Source organism: Lepidochelys kempii, chromosome 4 (genome assembly GCF_965140285.1).
Source record: "Lepidochelys kempii isolate rLepKem1 chromosome 4, rLepKem1.hap1, whole genome shotgun sequence".
NCBI classification, from domain to species: Eukaryota; Metazoa; Chordata; order Testudines; family Cheloniidae; genus Lepidochelys; species Lepidochelys kempii.
This window is the reverse complement of record NC_136383.1, coordinates 98549723-98572120: the sequence shown is the minus strand read 5'-3', so window position 1 is coordinate 98572120 and position 22398 is coordinate 98549723. Positions and strand designations below refer to the sequence as shown.

General features: G+C 42.0%; 2 protein-coding genes across 8 annotated transcripts in view; one reads left to right on the top strand and one right to left on the bottom strand.

The window, feature by feature from the left end:
- Nucleotides 1-13901, top strand: part of PGCKA1 (PDCD10 and GCKIII kinases associated 1) — a 64129-nt gene extending 50228 nt beyond the window's left edge. For 5 of the 7 annotated variants that reach the window (XM_073342301.2, XM_073342297.2, XM_073342296.2 and 2 more), the window contains 2 exons: nucleotides 9477-9530; nucleotides 11846-13901. In XM_073342301.2, the coding sequence (XP_073198402.2) occupies nucleotides 9499-9530; nucleotides 11846-12842 (1029 nt within the window). In that variant the 5' untranslated portion in view covers nucleotides 9477-9498 and the 3' untranslated portion in view covers nucleotides 12843-13901. Of the gene's footprint in view, nucleotides 1-8276; nucleotides 8360-9476; nucleotides 9531-11845 lie in introns of all 7 variants that reach the window. The other 2 variants (XM_073342303.2, XM_073342300.2) reach the window with 1 other exon arrangement.
- RELL1 (RELT like 1) overlaps nucleotides 9445-22398 on the bottom strand; it is a 57708-nt gene continuing 44754 nt past the window's right edge. Inside the window, exon 7 of the mRNA XM_073342312.2 lies at nucleotides 9445-9512. The gene's annotated coding sequence lies outside the window, so the exon portion shown is untranslated. The remainder of the gene's footprint in view (nucleotides 9513-22398) is intronic.

The following is a 22398-nucleotide window of genomic DNA, read 5'->3' as shown; positions in this document are numbered from 1 at the left end:
CCTGCCATACTTTCCATCCACTATGCTATAGTAGTTCTCTAAGTAAATTAATATCTCTCATCAGTCCTAGGCTTTGCTAGCAACTGGGGAAAATTATTGGTTAAATATTCGACATGGTTGGAGGATAAATATTTTCACAAAACATTTAAAATGAAACAAAATGCTTATCACACAAGGCACAGTCAACCTGCAGAACTCCTTGCCAGAGTATGTTGTGAAGGCAAAGATTAGAACAGGGTTCAAAAAAGAACTAGATAAGTTCATGGAGGATCGGTCCATCAATGGCTATTAGCCAGGGCTGGTGTCCCTAGCCTCTGTTTGCCAGAAGCTGGGAACGGGCGACGGGATGGATCACTTGATGATTACCTGTTCTGCTCATTCTCTCTGTGGCACCTGGCATTGGCCACTGTTGGAAGACAGGATACTGGGCTAGATGGACCTTTGGTCTGACCCAGTATGGCCATTCTTATGTTCTAAAATGTTTTGGGTTTTTGACAAAAAGAACAAAGACAAGTTTTAGGTTTTCCCCCTTCGCACTACCTTTTGTCCTCACTGATGAAAGGGTAAAAGAATAGAGGTGGTGAGGAACCAAAAACATAAAAATGAAAGGGGTGGTTTTGGGGTTTTTTTTTTAAGTTTTCAATTTTTCATCAAAAAAACCAAGACAACATTTTGACCAAAATAAAAAATTTCCATGCAAATTTTCATTTCCGTTAAAAAGATATGTTCATTCAAATAATAGTTTTGACAAGAAAAATCGATGTAAAGAATAAGATTAAACTGCCACCTCAGTGCAAATACACTGTTGGCACTTTTGCTTTTAGCCCTGGTGACACTGGAATTCAAAATCATGAAAGATTCCAAAAGAAAAGAATGCAAAGGACATGGGGGAGGGGGAAGAATCACAGGAAAAATATTTCATAAGTGTTCTGAACATTCTGGAATTAAATGTATAGGGCCAGATGGAGTTGTACCCATTTATGCCAACTGAAGATCTGGCTTATAGTGCTGGTGTCAATGTCTAACTAGGTGTGGGGTATGAACTACTCTTATCCATTTGTGGCCCCTTCATTTCAGGTTTGCAGCACAATACCCGAGCAATGAAAGGAAGTTTGTTCTGCCACTAACTGAGCTGTACCTGTTCTGTGAATAAGAAACTACAGGCTCTAGGGATAATTGCATAACTTTCACAAGCACTAAAATAAATAATGCTAAGGAATAAATATATACACTGTATTTAGTCTAAAGATCAAGCATCAAAGTGCACTTTTTGAAAAACTGAATGTTAATTTTGCAAATAGTTCATCTAAATTACAAATAAAATTGTTTAAATATTTCAGATTTTGTTGCAAATAGAAGTTATTGTCCATTCAGCTAGCTCACTTCCAGGAAATTGTTAAATATTATCATTGGATATAAAGCATTTTAACAGTATTAATCATGATGAGGATGAGGATGAGTATGATGAATGGAACACCAGAATAGATAAGGATTTAAAATGGAAAGTGAATGATCTCATCTTGATGATAAACGTCACAAAGAAATTATTGAAGTACACAGCAATAGCATAGAAAGCACATGCCACCGTTATAACTACATTTCCTATAGGCAATATTTTTCTTATGGTGATTTACAGAGTTTTTACTCCTCATTAGAAGCTTCTACTGTCAACAGCTGGAACATGGGCAGTCATGTCTAGTGGTTGGAGCTGGAGTCGGTTGCCAGGAATAGGAGCCCAAGGTCAGAACCAAAATCAGAACCGAAATATGAAGTCAGGAATCAGAGCTGAGGGTCAGAGTCAAGTTCCTGCAGTGAAACAAGGCTGTGGCCAAGGGAGGGGCAGGGTGTGGGCAAATACTTTGAGCAGCCACCAAATTGCTGCTGCTGCTGGGCCTAGGAACTGTTCTGCTTACTCTTGCCACCAGTTGGGTGGTGTAGCCCAGCAGGCAGCCTACTACAAGCCAGTTGTGCTCGTTAGGTTGTCCAGACACTGGATCTGCTGCAGGCCCTGATTCCTGACCATACTCCCCATGAAAGGGCACCTCCTAGGGGCCTGGTTTCGCTGGGTTCTTCTCGTAGAGTTCTCACAATAGGTCCAGGGCATGCATATTCTCTACCAGTTCCCAGACCATTCGTCCAGACTGTAGCCTTCCAAGTCCACCAGGTCTTAGAGTCTTCCCCTAACTTGCCGAGAGCAGAGGATTTGGTGGAACAAGTACCCCTCCTATCCATGGACTATTATGGGTGGTGGTGACGGATTGGAGCCATTTGGGTATGGATTCTCAGTGTAGGACCTTAAAAGTTAAATGTGAAAGACAGGGTGGATCTTCAAGGACTTGGGCAGTTGTAACTAGAAAGCCACTGAAGAAATATAATCTTGAAGGGGCCCAGATATCAATAATCCAGTTTGGCTTTGGGCAGAGAGCAACACCTTGTCCCCTACAGGCAGATTTGGGACAGCTCAACATTCTTGGTCCACGTGGTGCCTAAAGGCTTCTTTGGGAGACTGCAAGTGTTCCTTATTCTCCCAATGTACATGGGAGGCAAAATCCACAGTGGCCAGCACTGGGGAACTTATGGGTAAGTCTGGGTTGAAGAAGAGCTAAGAGTCATAGTTTGCAAAGAATGGGATATATTGGGTCAAGGCATGGTTCACATTGTTATATGCCAATTTGGCGTAGCACAGGGTGACCCAGTCATCCTGGTGGTAACTCAGAACACAGTGAAGAGACTTCTTCAAAATTTGATTGACTCTGTTTGCCCATTAGTCTGCAGGTGATAAGTGGATGAGAGAAGGGATTTGACGCCAATGAGTCCGAGAAATATTCTCCAGACTCGGGAGATGAACTGAGGTCCCCAGTCTAATACAATGCTTGTCCATAACCCTTAGTAGCGGTTGACATTTTCCAGGAAGAGCAAAACTATCTCCCATGCAGTGGGAACAATACAGTATGGGCTGAAGTGCACCATCTTTGCTAGGAAGTTGATGGCAAGCAGGATTACCGCGTGTCCCTGAGTGTGTGGCAGTTCTAAACTGAAGTCTATTGATATAGTAGACCAAGGCAGTGGAGGCATGAACAGAGGATGGAGGAGACCTAGGGATTTTGATTGTATATCCTTGGTATGGGCACAGAGGTCACAGAACCTTATATAATTCTTAATGTAAATTGGTAGGCCTGGCCAGAAATTCCTCTAGATCAGATTCCAAAGTCTTATATTAGCCTGCAAGTGGTAAATTGTGGCACAGTTTCAATACCACAAGCCTAGGTTCTCCCCCCGCCCCCCAGAACATAAATACAACCCTTACAACAGAGAAGGCCTTTCTGAAATCAGAACTTGGAATCAAGTCAGATACCCACATCATTCATGGTCTAGTAGATCTGGGTCACAAAGAGGTCAGCGGGGAGCAGATGGAGGATTTCAGACCCTGCCAACTGTCCTCTTGACAAAGTGGGAAACCTTGAGCACAGTGGCACAGGGCTCTTTGCCAGGTTCAATATATTCGTCTTTGCAGGATAGATCACCCACCATCCCATTTCTCATCCCTGGACGATAGGTAACTGTAAAGTCAAAGCGAGCAAAGAAGAGAGATCAGCAGATCTGGTGCTGGTTAAGGCATCTAGCAGTCCATAGGACCTCCAGGTTCTTGTGGTAAACACGACTTGGACTGGGAATCAAGCCCCTTCTAGGAGGTGGCGCCTCTCTGAAAACCGCCTTTATAGCCAGTAGCTAAACATCACATATTTTTTCCACTGGGTTAGTTTCCAAAATTAAAAGGCAAAGGGGTGGAGTTGGTTGCATGGGCCTTCATGTTAAGACTGTACCCCACATACAGCAAACTTAGAGGCATCAGCCTTAACTGTAAATGGATTAGTGGTATCTGGGTCAATCAGGATGGGTGCAAGGTGAATGTCGATCAAAGGTCAACTGAGCTTCTGTGTACCAGACAAACTAGGCTCTGGTTTCAAGGAGTGCCATAAATCACTTGATGATTACCTGTTCTGTTCATTCTCTCTGTGGCGAATTGGTGAACCCCAGAAATCGCTGCACCCTGCATTCATCCTTGAGTGCAGTCCAGCTGAATATTACCGATCTGGGTCAGACGGGGATTCTAACTGTGCCAGTTCACCTTTAATGTCATCATTTAGGCTGAGCTGGAAATGATAATGCTGGGTGGTACTGTTCCACTCGGCATTTACTACAAAGTACCGGAACCCCATGGCATAGCTAGCAACTGTGGCATCCCTGCAGCAACACCTGAAGTGTGACTTTTGCCATACGCTCATGACATGGATCATTGATGATCACCTCCATAGCCTGAACAAAGTCCTCGAACTGTCCCAGAAGCGGGCTTGATTCTTCCAGGAGCAGAGAAACCCAAGCCAGGGGCTCCCCACTAAGCAGGCTGATAATCAATCCCAGGCTTGGTCAGTGAGTACAATGTAGCAGAAATAGGAGCAGATACAGATTTAGGAATCCACAAAATTGCCATGACCACCATCAAACTTGCCAGGTGTGGGAGCTTGGGTTGGAGCTGAAAGCGTGGCAGAACAGCATTCTGCACCTGCAGGGTGGCAACCTGGGCCTGCAAGGTCCATAGGGACCCCACTCTCTGTCGGAGAGATAAATGGCCTTTGTAGGGTCCATGCTCACCATATCAGCTCCAGTTCCCTGTTCTGGGGCTGCTCAAAATCGTCAGTGACTGAGACACGGACTGAGAGTTGTACCTAGTGGCTGGAGCCGGAGTCAGCCATCAGGAACCAGAGCTAAGGGTCAAAAGCAGAGTCAGAGGCCAGATGCCAGCGCTGAGGGTCAGAGCCAAAGTCATGAATCAGAGCTTAGGGTCAGAGCCAGGTTACGTGGAGTGAGGCAAGTCTGGGTCCAAGGCAACAGAAGGGCTGAGACCGAGGAAGCCGAAGGGATGGAAAAAGGCAGGAGCAGGGCTGGGATGAGGCAGGTGCAGGAGCTATCACAGCTGTGGGCGACTGCTTTGAGCACCCACCAAACTGCTGCTGCTGGCCTGAAGAGCTGATCTGCTGACTCTTCCCACCAATCAGTCTGTGTAGTCAATCAGGCAGCCTACTACAGGCCAGTTGCACTCATTAGGGTGCCCTGAGGCTGGCTCTGCTACAGGCCCGGATTCCTATATCTTCCTCTATCAGCTACACTGTTGTGTATGTAATGTAGGATAATAAATTGTGGGGGATTACAGGGATACTGCAAGTATGATGACAGTGTAGGGGACCCAATCATAGAATCACAGAATATCAGGGTTGGAAGGGACCTCAGGAGGTCATCTAGTCCAACCCCCTGCTCGAAGCAGGACCAATCCCCAACTAAATCATCCCCGCCAGGGCTTTGTCAAGCCTGACCTTAAAAATATCTAAGGAAGGAGATTCCACCACCTCCCTAGGTAACGCATTCCAGTGTTTCACCACCCTCCTAGTGAAAAAGTTTTTCCTAATATCCAACCTAAACCTCCCCCACTGCAACTTGACACCGTTGCTCCTTGTTCTGTCATCAGCTACCACTGAGAACAGTCTAGATCCATCCTCTTTGGAACCCCCTTTCAGGTAGTTGAAAGCAGCTATCAAATCCCCCCTCATTCTTCTCTTCCGCAGACTGAACAATCCCAGTTCCCTCAGCCTTGCCACATAACTCATGTGTTCCAGTCCCCTAATCATTTTTGTTGCCCTCCGCTGGACTCTTTCCAATTTTTCCACATTCTTCTTGTAGTGTGGGGCCCAAAACTGGACACAGTACTCCAGATGAGGCCTCACCAATTTTGAATAGAGGGGAATAATCACATCCCTCAATCTGCTGGCAATGCCCCTGCATATACATCCCAAAATGCCATTGGCCTTCTTGGCAACAAGGGCACACCGCTGACTCATATCCAGCTTCTCATCCACTGTAACCCCTAGGTCCTTTTCTGCAGAACTGCTGCCGAGCCATTCGATCCCTAGTCTGTAGCGGTGCACCAATATATTTGACCAATATATGCACACATTTCACACTGCTAGCTACAGCCCTACCCGCTGGTTTTAGTCAAGTACAAGAGACCAAGGGAGCATGCACATGCAACATTATTGAGTGCTATGTAATTATATAAGATTGAAGGGTATATTCTCCCCCCATTCCACACGTGGAGCTTTGCTTTTGACACTAATACAGCCTTGGCCTTGCCAGTGTGAGTTCTATGCTGAGATCTGTAATTATTTTAGCAACAGCACATTCCTATTCTTAGCATATTGTGATTCCATCATCTTTTAGGTTCAGCAGTTCACAAACACCTCAGAATGTGAAGTCTTATCCTGCAAAGGGCTAAGCATCTCCTGAGTGTCCTCCACTGAGAATGGAATCAATGAGAATTGAGGATGTTCAGAATTTCACAGAAGGCGCTCAAGGGGGATTTTCAAGAGAGCACAGCATTGATCCAACTCTGTTCCAATTGAAGTCAAAGATAAAACTCCCTTTGATTCCAACAGGAGCAGAGTTTGGCCAGTGCTGAGCTCTTTTGAAAATTTCACACACTGTGCTTTGCAAGTTTAGGCTCTGAGTCATGCCTTCTTAATCTGACATATTTTATGGGTTCACTCATGGTTTACTAGTATGAAAATATTTAAGAGTCAGACTTTGCAAGAAAACGTCACAAAAGGCAAATCTAAAATGTCTCTAATTAAAAATAGAACAACATATAAAGATACAACAGGTTTCCTCCTACACTTGTTCTCAGACACCACATTCTACCCAATATTCACTTTGTGTCCCTTTCTGTGATTTCACTTCTCTCTGCCTTTTTTTACTCTGCTTCCCCCTAAGCTTTGAAGAGCCTTCTCCTTCATTTCTGACAGCCCTCCTATATCTCTGTATGGAAATCTCTTCTGAAAACATAGTTGTGCACTTAGGCTATGGCTGTCTGCTCCAAACCTCTTTCTTTAATAGTCTGCATAGTATTCATTTGATTCAAATTGTAACTTGCTTTGGATGGGAATTTATCAAAACTGTGTGTGCTGTAAAACATCGACACATCTATGGCACTTTTTAGTAAGATAAGCACTGAAATTTTCATAGCAAGATGTCTAATACTAATAGGACTAAAACATATGTTTCATTGTATACAACTATATTACTTCACAACATTATTTTGTAATCCTGGTTCTGATACTTGCTGTAAACCTAGAAAAAATAAAACCTGAAACATTGACATTTTACAGGTTTCAGAGTAACAGCCGTGTTAGTCTGTATTCGCAAAAAGAAAAGGAGTACTTGTGGCACCTTAGAGATTAACCAATTTATTTGAGCATAAGCTTTCGTGAGCTACAGCTCACTTCATCAGAATGCATCCAATGAAGTGAGCTGTAGCTCACGAAAGCTTATGCTCAAATAAATTGGTTAATCTCTAAGGTGCCACAAGTACTCCTTTTCTTATTGACATTTTAAAATCCTGTATTTCTAATTCAATGCTGAGAATTATTTACAAAAGAATGCAGTACAAAATACTTCCCATAAACATTAGTTTATTCATACAAGAGGACAAATACAAGTGTTTGTAACTATCAGCTTGTAAAACCTAGGAGTAAATGCAGAGACAATTCAAATACTCACGCTAGTGTAAAATCATGGAAAGTACTCTTATAGAAATAACAGAAGTAATCTGCATTTATATCATCTTTCTACAGAATGTCTCAGGCTGCTTTACAACTAAAGCAAACAAAAGTTATCAGCACTTAGTATTGTTAAAAGCCACTGCCGAGATATTTTTATGGAACAAGATGTTAACAGAATACAGGATATGAATTACTGATATCAACACTCAATGAGAAACTCAATATAAAAATGGTTAAACCTAGAGAGAGTCTGGACCAAGGTCCCTCAAGAAAGCTAGCTGCAGTGACAGAGCTCAGGACTTGTCTACACACACAGAGGTGTAATGGTTTAACTGAAGGTGTGATTTTAAACCAATTTAATTAACCAATGACAAATGCAGCGAGGACACTTATTTCAGTTTACCAGACTTCTTATGGTTTAGTTTAAGTCGATTAAGAACAGGTTTAAGCTAAATCAAAACAAGACACTCAAATGAAAATCAGTGTGTCCATATTGGGACTTACTAAACTGAATCAGTTTAACATTACACCTTAAGCTAAACCAGTGCAACTTTCTTTTGTAGACAAGTCCTCAGAAAATTGTTAAAGGGGACATACTGGGTTAAGCACAGCTCTAATGGACACTCAATGTCTAGTCAAACCTGTCTGAATTCCTTTATATTGCAGAACAGGTCAGTGCCGAGACTCGCCTCTACACAGCCAAAGACTAGTGACATTGGGATAAGGGATCTCCCTGGTGAAAGGAACAGGTGATGATGGAAGTGATAGTGTCCTGAAAGCAAGGAGACAGCAACCAAGGAACAAAGAGATGGGAATTCATTGCTGCTGCTGGAATGGATCATAGGGGTCCATCACAATCAGTTCACAATTTAGCGGAGCCCTATATGCTGCCCTAACCTGCACTGGGGACAGGACTGGGGACTTGCAAATTTCTGCAAGTGGATAAACAGGATTTTTGTAAATAAATTAAATCAATGGCACTAGCAAATACCATGATCTAGTGTCACCAATGTCTCTCCTAATGGGAAATTGATCTGCTATTGCTGGGCAAAGGGGTAACAGGTTCTGTCAGGTTCAGTTGTCAAGAGAAACTGGGCATCCTGACTAGTAATGGATAGAAATTCCATTATTGCAAAATGGGTAACATAAGAACGACCTTACTGGGTCAGACCAAAGGTCCATCTAGCCCAGTATCCCGTCTTCCTACAGTGGCCAGTGCCAGGTGCCCCAGAGGGAATGAACAGAACAGGTATTCATCAAGTGATCCATCCCCTATCACTCATTCCCAGCTTCTGGCAAACAGAAGCTTACAAAGAGCCCTGGCTCCATTGACACAAGTAGAGATGGACCCAAGCCATAAAACTGAGAATCAGATTTTCCCAAATTTCTGGGATGTTCAGATCTGGGTTTTGGCTTTCAGCGAATCTCTAAACACAAGATTACCACTGGGACAAACCAACATGTTGATTCCAATCATAATAAAGGGTTGGGCTATTAGTGGGATTTGAAGGCATCTGGCACCCCGCAGGAGAAGCTCTGCCTGATTTGTTGTTATCTGTTGTGAGATGCTACATACAAAAAGAAAGCTACTTACAACAGTTTGTTATTTCTAGTCAAACTGCAAGGGAAGAATTTATTCTGGTGACATAGTGGTAACACTGAAAAAGTTCATTCTGTACAAGAGCTGTTACCAGTTCCCACAGCATTCCCCATTGCTAAGCACTGGGAATCTCTCTCCAACCAGCAGCACCTTTCAGAACTGGAGACTCATGTTCAGTGCAACCACCATTTATTCATTTAATATTTGCATGAAATAATTCATCCCTCATTTTTCTTTTCCCTTGCCTTCTCTCTCTCTCTTTTCAGATGTTAACAACGAGTAATCCAGATGGGGTGCAGGTGCTGTAAAATGATAAAAAGGTACAGAAGAAATGGTGCTTGGAATCAGAATAAAATAAAAGCTTGTTAAAAACAAATCCATTCTCACCTGCATTCATCCTTTAAGTTAAGGATATTTACCATGTTGCAAATAATCGAGGAATTTACAGTTTAGATCAATTAAGCCACTTTGGAGCCCAAAAATGCTGATTTCCTGTAAACTTCATGTTGGTTTATTTTAATTGAGTTTCATCTGTGTAGCTGCTAGCCCACAGAAGCTATGTGGCAATGGAGGCAAATTCTCACTGTAGCGTTTTCCCACCTGAGTGGCAAGAAGCAAGACTAGTTCAGTGGGTGAGGGAAGCTGTAGGATCCATCACCTTCTAAACACTGGAAATGTGCTGTAAATCTGCAGGTAGGGCAGACACAGCTCCATGAAATCCCTTACCTTACATCCCTGCTTCCATTGTAGACTTTACAATAACTGGCTTTGGACAGGTCACATAGTAAAGGGCTTTCAATTTAGACAGCCTGCCATCCCAAGCTTCTCAATGCTCCACTCAGCCTTATGTGGATGCCATCCCCATCACCACGTACTCCTGGGGTAATGCCACTGCACATGTGCAGAATTTAGGTCCCCTGCAGGTTTCTGTACTTCCCTGCAGAAAAATATGACTCTCTGACAGGGAAGCAAGGGGAAGCCACAAGTGCGGTCATGTGACCCTCCCCAGAAGTATGTTTTGGGTACCCGGGGAGCCAGCAAAGGGGTAAATCACTGTGTGGCAGAGGGCGGGACTGGGAAAGACCCGGCCCCCTACCCTACACCAGGATCAGCTGCTAGTCCTGGCTGGGCTGGGGAGGACGAGACTTCCTCTTCCCCGGCACGGCATCCAGGGCTGGGTCAGACTCACCCACAAATTTCTCCCCCCAGCCGCAGGAAGCTCTGCAAACTCTCTCTCTCTCTCCCATCCACCCAACCCCTGTGCACCCAGACTCCCTCATACCCAGATCCTCCCACCGATCCTCACCCACCCCGCACTCGGAATCCCCCCGATGAGCCCCACTCCCCCTGCACCTGGACCACCCTGACAAGCCACCCTTACCTGGATCCCAAATCAGCCGCACCTGGATCCCCACCCCACTGAGCACCACTCCCCCAACATCTGGACCCTGCATAGAGTTCCCCACACCCAGAGCCCCCCCACCGAGCTCTATCCCCCCACATTCAGACCCCTCCGCTGAGCCCCAATCACCTTCACCTGGACCCCCCTGCAGAGTCCCATTACCGTTCCACCCAGAACCCTCCAACAAGCCCCTGTGCATCCAGATCCCCCCGCAGCTGAATCCCACACTGAACCTCCCACACCCAGATTGCCCCACACAGAAGCCTCTCAATCCACATCTGGAGCCCCACACACTAAGCCCCTCCACACTTGGATCCTGCCTTGCTGAGCCTGCCTGCACACACCTGTTGCACCTGGCACGGAGGGGCAGGGCCCTGGGGTGTTTCTGGGGCAGGTCCGGTCCTTGTGCTGTGTCAGGGATGGGTGCAGCCTCACCGCTGAGTTCGTGTTTGGGGTGGAGGGAGCTGCACAGTAATCACTTACCTCCGTGCAGGCAGTGGCCTGTGCTCCCCAATATTATGCTGGAACCTCCACATTTATTTGAGAAATAAAATTTGCAGAATTTTAAAATACTGCGTGCAGAATTTTTAATTTTTTGGCATAGAATGCCCTCAGGAGTAACCATGGTGAGTGAGGGAAATGGGGAAGGAAACTGAAACTACCAGAGAAGATAAAGAGGGGAGGGGCATAGTGAAGAAACAAGAACACCTGTGTCAGAGCAATAAAAAAAAAAACAAATGGAAAAGGGGCAGGGGGGTACAAAAATGAATGGAAAAAATAAAAAGAGGGGAAACAGAAGGGAGATGTGAGAGAGAAAATGTTCAGAGGAAAGGAAAAAAGATGATGACAGCTGGGTCAGGACATGATCACAGGGAACACGTACAGGGTGCCCACCTGCTAATCGAGCCCCCTGGGGATAAAGGTTGGGAACAACTGTGTTGTTATAAGGTGGAAGGACTTCTTGTCCTGTGGCTGTGACATACCTAGTGAGGCATTCCATGGCCTCTCTGTCCCCTTGTGGAGCCTCTGACCTGGAGCCTCATTGTTCTGTAGCATTCAGTCTCTTGAGCAAATGACGACAACTAAGTATATGCTTTTTACATTTAGTACATAATACTGTAGGTTGAGCATAGTTGCGCTAGTTGTTTAATCTCAACACATCAGACTTGGGTGTAAGCAGTTTTCAGTTTCTAACAGAGAAAATATTAACTGGTAAAATTCTCCTTTCCCCAGCTATATCTTTGATCCAGAAGATGTACAATCCTCGAGATACCCCAATGAAGTAAACAGTTACAAACCAGACGGCAATAAATTCAAAGGCGATCAGAACAATGAAACTCCAGTGCATAAAAATGAACTGCAAAATGATGAGTTAAAGAGAACAGAAAATAAAAACAGGTTCAATAACACAAAAGAGGCCTTCTGGAACCACAAAGGAACTGCTCTTCACGAGGAAGGGCTAGGAAACTGCATTGAAAAGTTTGACAATGCTCACAGTGGTGTCAATTCCTGTAGTGGTACGCATCCCTTTCCTAATCACAACACAAACCGAATCAAAGAAACCGTCAGACATGGAAATTCCAGCCAGTCAGCAAGTTCTTCTTTAGCCAACAGGACAAGAGACCTCTGCACCAATGGACTCTCTTTACCAAATGAATCTGGCAAAGACTGTGACCCAGAAACAGGCAATCACAAGAAGCCAGACTCAGAAGAGCCAGAACATTCTCGAGATGAGAACTCGCAGTCTGCAGGAGAAAACAGCTCTCTCACAGAAAGTGCAATACTGGAGACCCAAAACGATGCCATCCAATTACCAGACCTGGATTACCTCCCACGTGATAGCCAAACCAGAAACTATAATGCTCCTGAAAAGGGCAGTTTTTCAGACAATTACACACATTCAGACCAAAATGCAGCGTCTATAGTGATAAATAAGGGTGAGGACCCTGGCCTAAGCCTGCCTTTGTGCATGAAGGAAAATTATGATTCAGTGGAGAAAGCTCTTAAAACTGAGTCTGTAAATATATGCGTCAAAGAGGACATGCCTGATGGTCGTACATCTGAGGGCCTCATAACAGAAGCACAAGAGGAAAAGCACATTAACCATAAAGAAATTAATGCAAAAATTGAAGAGGAGGAGGAGGAGGAGGACGCAGAGGTGGCAGAAGCTCTTGCAGCGCTGGAAGCTGCAACCGCGGGGGAAGATTACGAAGAGGATGAGGAGTATTAGATGGAGATTTCTTTCTAACACCTTCATAGTAAACTTAGTTCTGGAGCTGTGTGAAACACTAATGAATGCATGTGTTGTACAGAACAGACAATTATTGTATAAAGCACAAAAAACAGGAGCTGGGACTAGAACTCTGATCATTTAGCTGCTAAAACACAGTCCTTTACCACCTGAACTGAAGAAGAACTCCCTTGGCTTCTGGTAGTAATAAGGCCCATATCGTTCCCATGGGCCACAAACAAGAGCGTAGCATCACTCACACAAAGCCAGCATGTAACAATATAGTTCACGTGAAGGTTTTCTTCAGTTGACTCAAGGGCTTTCACACACCTCAAGTTTCATGTTCAAATGAATCTCAAAGCATGGCTACAAAAACCAGAGTTTCCCCATTTCTGGTATAAGCCATACAAAACCACAGAATTGAATCATTTCAGTGTAAAAATATACAACTGACCCTAGGTTCAAAAACCTTTCAACAAACTGTGACTAAGAAATTAGCAGAGCTGTGAGATGCAGTCACAGTGAAACCCATGTGAAACTTGCCTGGTTTCATGCTTTGCAAGAAACTAGAATCACAATCTCTTGACTCACCAATTGTTTACAAACGGATTTTGCCTCAGCCTCCCAGAAGAAGCAAAACCCATTTGTTTAAAAAACACCCACAACCCAGTGAGGGCTAAATTCATCCTGCTGTAACTGGACTACAGTCCCTAGACTTACAGCAGGGAGACAGCTGTCCCCAAATCAAGTACCTACTACACTTTAGAACTTTTGAATCTCTACTTTCAGAAATGTTTACCCTTTCTGGATAATTTCATATTTTTAGTTTTCAGTTAGTACGTTAAACTTCCTCTTGTACAATTTCCGGTTGAAAGCCTAGGAGATATGGAAAATAAACACTTCATGTTTAAAGTCACCAAATGTTGGATACTGTCGAATGGCTGAGATAGAAAATGTGGTCCAAGTTTTATATTGTGAATTGATGGCTCCTGAATTGATTATAAACTGTTAATAAAATAATTGTTTTAAAATTTAGAGAACCATTATCTGTTGACTTTTATACTTTGTTAGGTTTCTAAATTATGCAACAGTTGCTAAGAAATAAACCTTCAAAGAAACTTAATATAAAACCCATCCTCAATTAATGTGTGTGAAAATTACCGATTGTTATGTCACCTTTGCCTGTGCAATATATGCTACTTGCCTCCAGTCTATATGCCAACAGTCTATTCAAGTGAGGAAATGATTGTAGTACAATGCCATTGTAATTCTGCTAATTTTAGTCAAAGGATCAGAATTCTGAAGGTAGAGCTCATATCTGATCTATACTAAGGCCTTTAATCTTAGTCTTTACTTAGACCTGGAGTATACTTACAAGTTAGGTCAACATAGTTACTTTGATCAGGGTTGTGAGAAAACCAAACCCCTAACCGACCTAGCTACGCTTACCTAACTCCCAGCAAAGATGCAGCTATGTTGACGGAATGATGCTTCCGTTGACCTAGCTGCCATGACACGGTGTGGCGTTGTTTCCACACTGTTGGAAAAACCCCTTCCATCCATCTATGCTGAGTCTACACAATGAGATTATGCCAGCATAGCTAGAGTGACATGGCTATGCCAGCACAGTCGCCAATGCATAGACATATCCTTAGTTTTTCCCCAAATAGGTACTACAGTATGAAACCCATATTTCTGCTTCCCAAAACACTACACATATTCCTGCTAATAGTGGTTTAAATTACTATTGCTTCAAGAAAACCAAACATGACTGAAAATGAAATAGTTGGCACGTTGTATTGTCAAAATAAAAAAAGCTCCATGTGTTCTTAATACAGAACATTAGTCTCAAAAGACTGTCCCTTTCCTCTGCCTCCCCGGCAGTGGCTGCATTTCAGTGAGAAGTGAACTTCTTCTTGTATGTGTTTAGTCTGTAAAGTGCCTGGGTGAAAAGCACTGTCAGAGATATTTTTGTGAAACTGAGACATGTTAAATGATAATATTTAGTAAGGCAAAGTTATACTTACTAAATCTTTTCATATGTGATTTTATATATATACATATATATTTACTGTATTACTGAATTCCACTTGTAGACAATTTGTACATTATAGATAAACCAGTCATACTAGGAAATTGCATATATGCCTTTATATTGTGAAACTACATTTTATGGAAATGTAAAATTTGAATATTCTTCAGTTGATATTTCTCATACTGCAGCTGGTTAGTAGAAAAGAACTCATCTGTTCAACAGGCTTATTAGAAAACTAAATGAAGGAACAATATGTTCTGCATAAAATATAAAAATCAGACTATACTAAGTTGTGCACCATAATTCTGCTGTATAAAATCAAAAGGACATGTTCTAGTGTGTAACAGACTATGCTACTTGGGGTATATTGTACTGTATTCTTTTTCTCCTTGCTGATACAGCATGTAGGCAGCACTGCGAGGAGACAGTTTCTCACACAGACAAATAATGAAAGGAAGTATTCTTTGCATACTTGGACTGCCCATCTGCATACAACAATTTCAAGGCAACTTAAAGCACTGGATTTCCACTTATTGGATTTAGTCAGTTAATAATTTGGGCGTGATTTGGGGGTAATAGAGTTCATTTCAGTGTTCAAACTAAGTTCCCCCCTTAGTTAAATAGCCTTATTTGCACAGTAATTTGATAATTAATGACCCAGGCCCACTTCATTAAAAAAATGGACATTCCATTGAAATGGACCCTAAAGTTGTTTCACACTTGTCATTTTTGGCCTGATCCAAAGCCACTGAACAGAAGTTTTTGACTGACTTTGGATCAGATTCCTTATGAACAGCTGCTTTTTGTTTCTAACTTCGCTGTTAACATGGTACATAAATGAAGAGCGGAAAGGAGTATAAACAGTTTACTGGAGTGCCAAAAAAAAAAAAAAAAGAGAAGCTAGTGGGTCTTTAGGTAATTCAAAAAATACATACACAGACCAAGTATCTTATATAAATATGGAACATTTAGAGGTTGTATACCAGGGCTCTTTTCCAAGCAACTTTTTTTCTCACTTACTAGGATTTGTTCTCCATTTAAACACTCCCTGTTTCTCCAAATTATTTAACATATTTAAGAAGCATAAGTGTAGGCAACAGCAGCCACAGTAGCCCTAATTCGGAACCCTTAGGAATTTTCTGTGACCCTTATTTGCATGTATTTGAACTCTAGGTTCTCCTGTAAAGTTCACCTTGACCAGCTAAAACATGTTAAAATACCACTTGCCCTCTCTGTGCTAGGGATTTTAAAACATCTTACTTCAAACTTGTTAGCCAACGTATTTTAAAATACACCTTTTGCCCTAGTACAGACATACCTTTGTAACCCATGCCTGCTTGGTGTGGCACTCTGTCCCCAGGTTACACCTTTGAAAGCAAATCTACTCAGGTCAAGAACAGAGGCCTTGAATCCTGATTTCTTGTGAACTCAAAGCTCCCACTGACTTCAGAGAGAGTTCTGGTCAGATAGGGAAATGCAAGATAAGTCCACGTGCTCAGTTTGTAGAAAAGAAAAGCACTCTATGTTTTTCTTCCTTATAAAGCATGTGGAGATTAACAAATTAACACAAAAAATGGAGACCTGGAGTCTGCATGCTGCAACTTGCAAGGAACAGAGTTGGCAGGGAATAGGTTGGAAAATGGAGATGAACGAGCTACATGGAAAGGCTCCCCTGCAAGCTGCCCTATTGTTACCACCACCCCACACATCCACCACCAGCCATAGCAGCACAGGAGGACCAGTAGTTGCTCTGCCAATTGGTTTATTGCCACCAATGGGCTCTTCCGCCATGAGTCAGAGCATTGAATGAGATCAGTCACAGTTTTATAGAGGATCATGCCATGTAGTATTGCTCCTCTTCCCAACCCCTAGCATCATAATTCGTGGGAACTGAGGGCAGCCTCCCACTTAGCCACTTTCACACTCTGCAGGGTCGTACTGTGATTTTATGGGTAGATTTGCTCTCGTTGTCACCCGTACCACTGAGCAGCTAAAGCAGCATATGAGCCAATGTTACGGACCCTTTCACTGACTACAAAGAATAGTTATTAATTAATAACTACCCATGTCAAAAGGGAAGAGAAGCAGCTTACCTCTGAAATAACCCTGAACTTCCCCTTGTTCCCACAGAAGCACAAATTCTGTATGTTTTCCCCTATAAGTTTTCAATAACTGTGTAATCAGCAAGCCTTTTTCAGCCCTTTAAAATGCAGTCATGTAGAAATGCAAATACTATCAACCTTTACAGTCCATTTTATTTTTGCATAAAACCTCTTAGTCCAGCCATTAGTGGGAATAAAATTTACTACCCTGGGAAAGCAGAGGACGTAAGCAATGCTCTTGGAAATTTGAGCGTAAGCTGCATGCACAAAACTACACCTTTTAAGAGCCCCTCTCCTCCCTTTGTAGCGGTTAAAAAAATCCCCAAACACACATCAGAAGCAGCTACATAATAAAGAGTTGAACTACAAGTAATGTAAATACCATTTATGCTCCCTCTATTCAGAGGGATCAGTTTTAAGCAGAACTCTAAAAGTTGCAGTCTTCCATTGCTAGCTTTCATGTCAGTGTGAGCGAGCCTCTTGTCCACCTGTGTGCTAATGGGAATAGACACTTTATGCGTTTCAATGTGGCCTAATGTAAAATCAAACATATAGGAACAAGAATGCAGACCATAATTACAGAAAGGCAGACTCTATCCTGGGAAGCTATGATTCTGAAAGAGACTTGAGGGATGGTGTGGAGGGAAAAATCGGATGAAAATGAGCTCCCTGGGTAACTCGAAGGGTTAATGCAATCCTTGGATGTATAAATAGAGGAATACTGAATTGGAGTAGGGAAGTTATATTACCTCCGCATTAAAGGGAAAGTTATGGGGTCACTTGATCACAGTCTATAAGTATATACATGGGAACAAAAATGTGATAATAGAGAACTCTTCAATCTAGCAGACAAATGTATAACAAGATCCAATAGTTCAAATACACAAATCAGACTGGAAATAAGGCATACATTTTTAACTGAGGGTAATTAACCACTGGAACAAGTTATCAAGGCTTTTGGTGGATTCTCCATCACTGGAAATTTTAAAGCCAAGATCGGATGTTTTTGTAAAAGATATGCTGCAGGTGGATTGATTTAAATCACAGTGATTAAATCACAGATTTAAATAATAATTTAAATCAGCAAGCAAGAAACCTTGATTTAAATCATTGACTTTTCCTTAAGAAAATAACTAAAAAGTAAGATTGATTCTCATTGCTTGATAATTCTTTTGCTAGCCAGGAGACACCTATGCACATTGATTTAGGCAATTAGGTAGCTTAACATACTTTGATTGAGATTCTTAATTTTACATTTGTATTATGTTATAAAATGGTGAATGATGGGTTTCTTATCTGCTAAAGGATGATTAATTTTTTGTGATTTGTGTCAATCTGCACTTGAATGGAAACTGGAATTCAATGTAACATGTTCTTTTGTGCACTCAAATTATTTTTATATGTTAATTATCTTAAATGTGCAGAATATATAAGAAAAAAGTCTGTTTATCAAAACATGTTTTGCATTTAAAACCAATTGATTTATTAAACAAAGGGAGTATTGTCTGTAGTTAGTGAACTGAAATGATTGTTTCTGGTTACTGTGTGCTTCAAGATTTTAGAACTAGCAGATCATCCTCTCACATCTCATGTTTATTAGAGCTGGTCAGGAATTTTCCATTAGAACAATTTTCCAGTAGAAAATGTCCTTTTCATAATGTTGAAGAATTCATGGGAAAATCAAAATAATAGCTCCCCAGCTGCCTGCCTGAAAGATCCTGAGTATTTCTTTCTGCCTATGGTGAGAAAGTGATAAGGCAAGCAGCTAGGTAGCCAAAACATTCATGTTGGCTCCCCGAAACAAAATTGTACTTGAAATCCTTTCCTGTGAAAAATGTCACATTTTTGACTTTTCATCCCAATTGGGATGACATTTTTTAAAAACCACAATTTTTCCCTCAGGAAGGGATTTCTGTTTTCTGCACATCTCTAGTTTTTTTTTTTATTCAGAGATTGAAGAAAAAACAAACTTTCCTGCTATTTCCGCTCCCATTCAGTTTCTCAACTCTGAATGAGCTAGTCATTGAATGGAACTAGCTGGACAATGTATTTAATCTAAAAAATTGATTTCAATAAATAATACAGTTTTTAAATTCTTTTCTTTTCAATATCAGATTTTGATCCACCCTGATAGGCTCTAGTTGGAACATAAATTAATTCAGGGATGTCCTATGGCCTGCATTATGCAAGAAGTCTGCCTAGATCACAATGGTCCCCTTTTGGGGAACCTACAGTTCCTATTGCAATTAAATACAGCTGCAATGGTGCTGAGTACTTGCACATCTAGTGCTCAGCACTTATAAAAATCAATATTGTATAACAGAACAAATATGAGAGAACTCGGACAGTGAGCAAACAAATTACACCATAGTCCTCATGTGACTCTTTTTTTTGCTTCCTGATAGGAAGTAAGCTTGTATTTCTTGAAAGTCTCCTTTCCTCCCACTGCTTGTGGAATAAAGGGTCATGTCAACGGACAATATGGAGAACTGAAGAATTACTGTAAAATACGGCAAGAATCTATGCTAGGTTCAGGGTTGTTGTTGTTTTATAATCATTAAGAATCAGAAGAGGAGATAAAGAGCAAAACTGTGCAAGCTCTGCAGGGCTTGGTTCATGCTCATGAACTGAACAACACAGTGCAGTTTACAAGAGTTTGACAACAACCTCACCTCTTCAGATTCACTCAGAGAACTGTGTCCCATGAACTCAAAGATCCAAGGGAATAAACCATCTGCAGAGGGGGTAAGGAGAGTGCATGATAGCTACCCACAGATATTGGAAAGGTGTAACTACTGAAAAGGAAGAGGAATTTAGGGTGACAAAAGGTGATATGAGTATATGGGATGAAATTCGGAAAGAAAAAAAAAATAGGCTAAGCATCTGGAAAAACCTAAACTGTTAAATGTATTAAAAGCCCTAAAAGATATACTGTAGGGAGCACTCCTTAATTGGCATTTGGCATGGGACTAGACTGTTGCTGGTAACCTACATATTAGGTCTTTTCCATCTCTACTCTCTAAGAACCTATGAATAAAGACTGGATAACATCATAGTTCTCATTTGGGGAATTTCTCCCCCCTAAGCCATGAGGTGATAATAAAACTACCAGAAAGTGGTGCTAACCTGAGAAATGCATAGGTGTGTAGGAGAAAGGGGCTGAATTGACAACACTAGGATATTGAAATTCTCTACCCATAGCACAAAACCACTGTGGTCTATACCGCTTTACAAGCTCCCTCGTTCTGCCTGTCCCTGACCTAGAAGGACCATCTCCAAGACTGAGGCCTTGTCTACACTGCCACTTTACAGCGCTGCAACTTTCTCGCTCAGGGGTGTGAAAAAACACCCCCCTGAGCGCTGCAAGTTTCAGCGCTGTAAAGTGGCAGCATAGACAGTGCACCAGCACTGGTAGCTACACCCCTCGCGGAGGGGGGGTTTCTTCCAGTGCGGGGTGTGCTCTCTCCCAGCGCTGGTGCCCTGACTACACTGCCAGGGCAGCGCTTTAACGTTGCTAGTGAAGACATACCCTGAGAGGATATTACACGTAAGAATCTTTAATCTAACACAATGTGGTTGAAGCAGTGACACTTGAAGGTTAACAATCTAATAATAAATTGCATGTTTTGTCAAAACAATACCACTGACTGTTTGGGTTCTAGTTAATTTTTACTGACAAAATCCCCTACTTGTGCAGATATGTTTAGGTACGAAACAAAAAGATAACATTACTGCCCAACTAGGTTGGCTGGTTTTGCATTTAGGATAAGATGTTCATGTGACAAACATCCAGTCTGTGTGAGTCAAAAAAAGGACTGTACTAAAAACAAACCTAAATGATCATAACAAAAACAAAGCTAACAAAAGCTGTTGCATGAAAATCTTTAAAAATCATGGTCATAATATAGACACTGGATTTGTGACTCATTACAACAATCACCTACTAACTAACCTACTCCTTTATCCCATGACTGCAGAGGTGTTAACTGCCCACTGCACCTTGAATGGTCTCACAACATTTTTGCTAAAAATTCTATTCCACCTTGTATTTAGCTGTGACACTGAGTATCTTTCCTAAACCTGAGGAAGCGCTGCAAGATCGAAAGCTCATCTCTCTCACCAACAGAAACTGGTCCAATAAAAAGAAAAGGAGTACTAGTGGCACCTTAGAGACTAACCAATTTATTTGAGCATAAGCTTTCGTGACTACAGCTCACTTCATCGGATGCAATAAAAGATATTACCTCACGCACCTTGTTCCAGACACACATGTTAATACTGTAGCCTACAAAGGTAGGTAACTAATACACAATCAATAGACCAGGCAACAAAACTACTGAATAAAACTAGAGTTTTGACATGAGGGACATGGAGCCTGTTGTTTTTCTTTGTGTTGTTTATTTTAAAAGAAGGAGGGCTGGGGAGCGGTTGTATGTTTTTGTTGCATGTTTGTTTTAATACCTAACAAGTTAAATTAGGATTATGTTGGCGTTACAAAAAGTTTGTTTGAATAATCAGCAAATATTGCTACAGCTCCCTCTGCTGTCTGCACATATAGATTTCAGACCTATCTGTGCCGAACCTGCTCATTTAACACAGGTAAAAATATTTAAAGTTTCTAGAATATAATAGGTATATTTATTTCAAAAAGAGAGGCAGGAGAAAACACTATATTTGTATTTTTTATTTATTTGGTTTTCATCTATTGCCATGTTTTGTTGCCATTAATGGTTTTAAAGCATTTTTATGGCAAATCAAAATACTGATGTCCAGTCGCACTTTGTGAGGTTCTGTCTGTGCCTTTGTGACATTTGCTATTTACATCATGACCACACAGTGAATGTTCTAAGAGTTTGTCATGACAAAACACTAGCAAAACCGAATTCTCAACTCAGATATTTCTGTTACGCTCATCCCCATGTTATCTAAGTAACTTGAAGCAATAAGAATGGGACTGGAAAAAACAAACAGCAGTCTTTGCTGAAGCCCCACCCACTGTTGAAAAAAACAGACCCTTTGATTCTGTCACCCAACACCAATTGCTTGATAGACCCTCCATACATACAACTGATGCAGACAACCCTGTGCAGTGCAAGCAACATTGATGCAGATCCCCACACACTGCAGATCATAACCACAACTGATACACACTATGCAACAATGCGCCTCCCCCCACTTTCACCCACAAACATACTAACACACTCACCAGCCCCCACACTGTTATTCACACAGACTGGTCTCCTCTCCCTGACACGCACAAGCCCTCCCAGTGACATACCCGTCCCCACCAGACCCATCACAATTGCATTATCTCCTCCACCCCCTCAGGTCTGAGAGGACCACAGCTCTCCACACTGGCTGCTCTGAGCTTGTGCTCCCCAGCCCTGTGCTTGCAGGAGGGAGCAGTAGCTACTCCAGG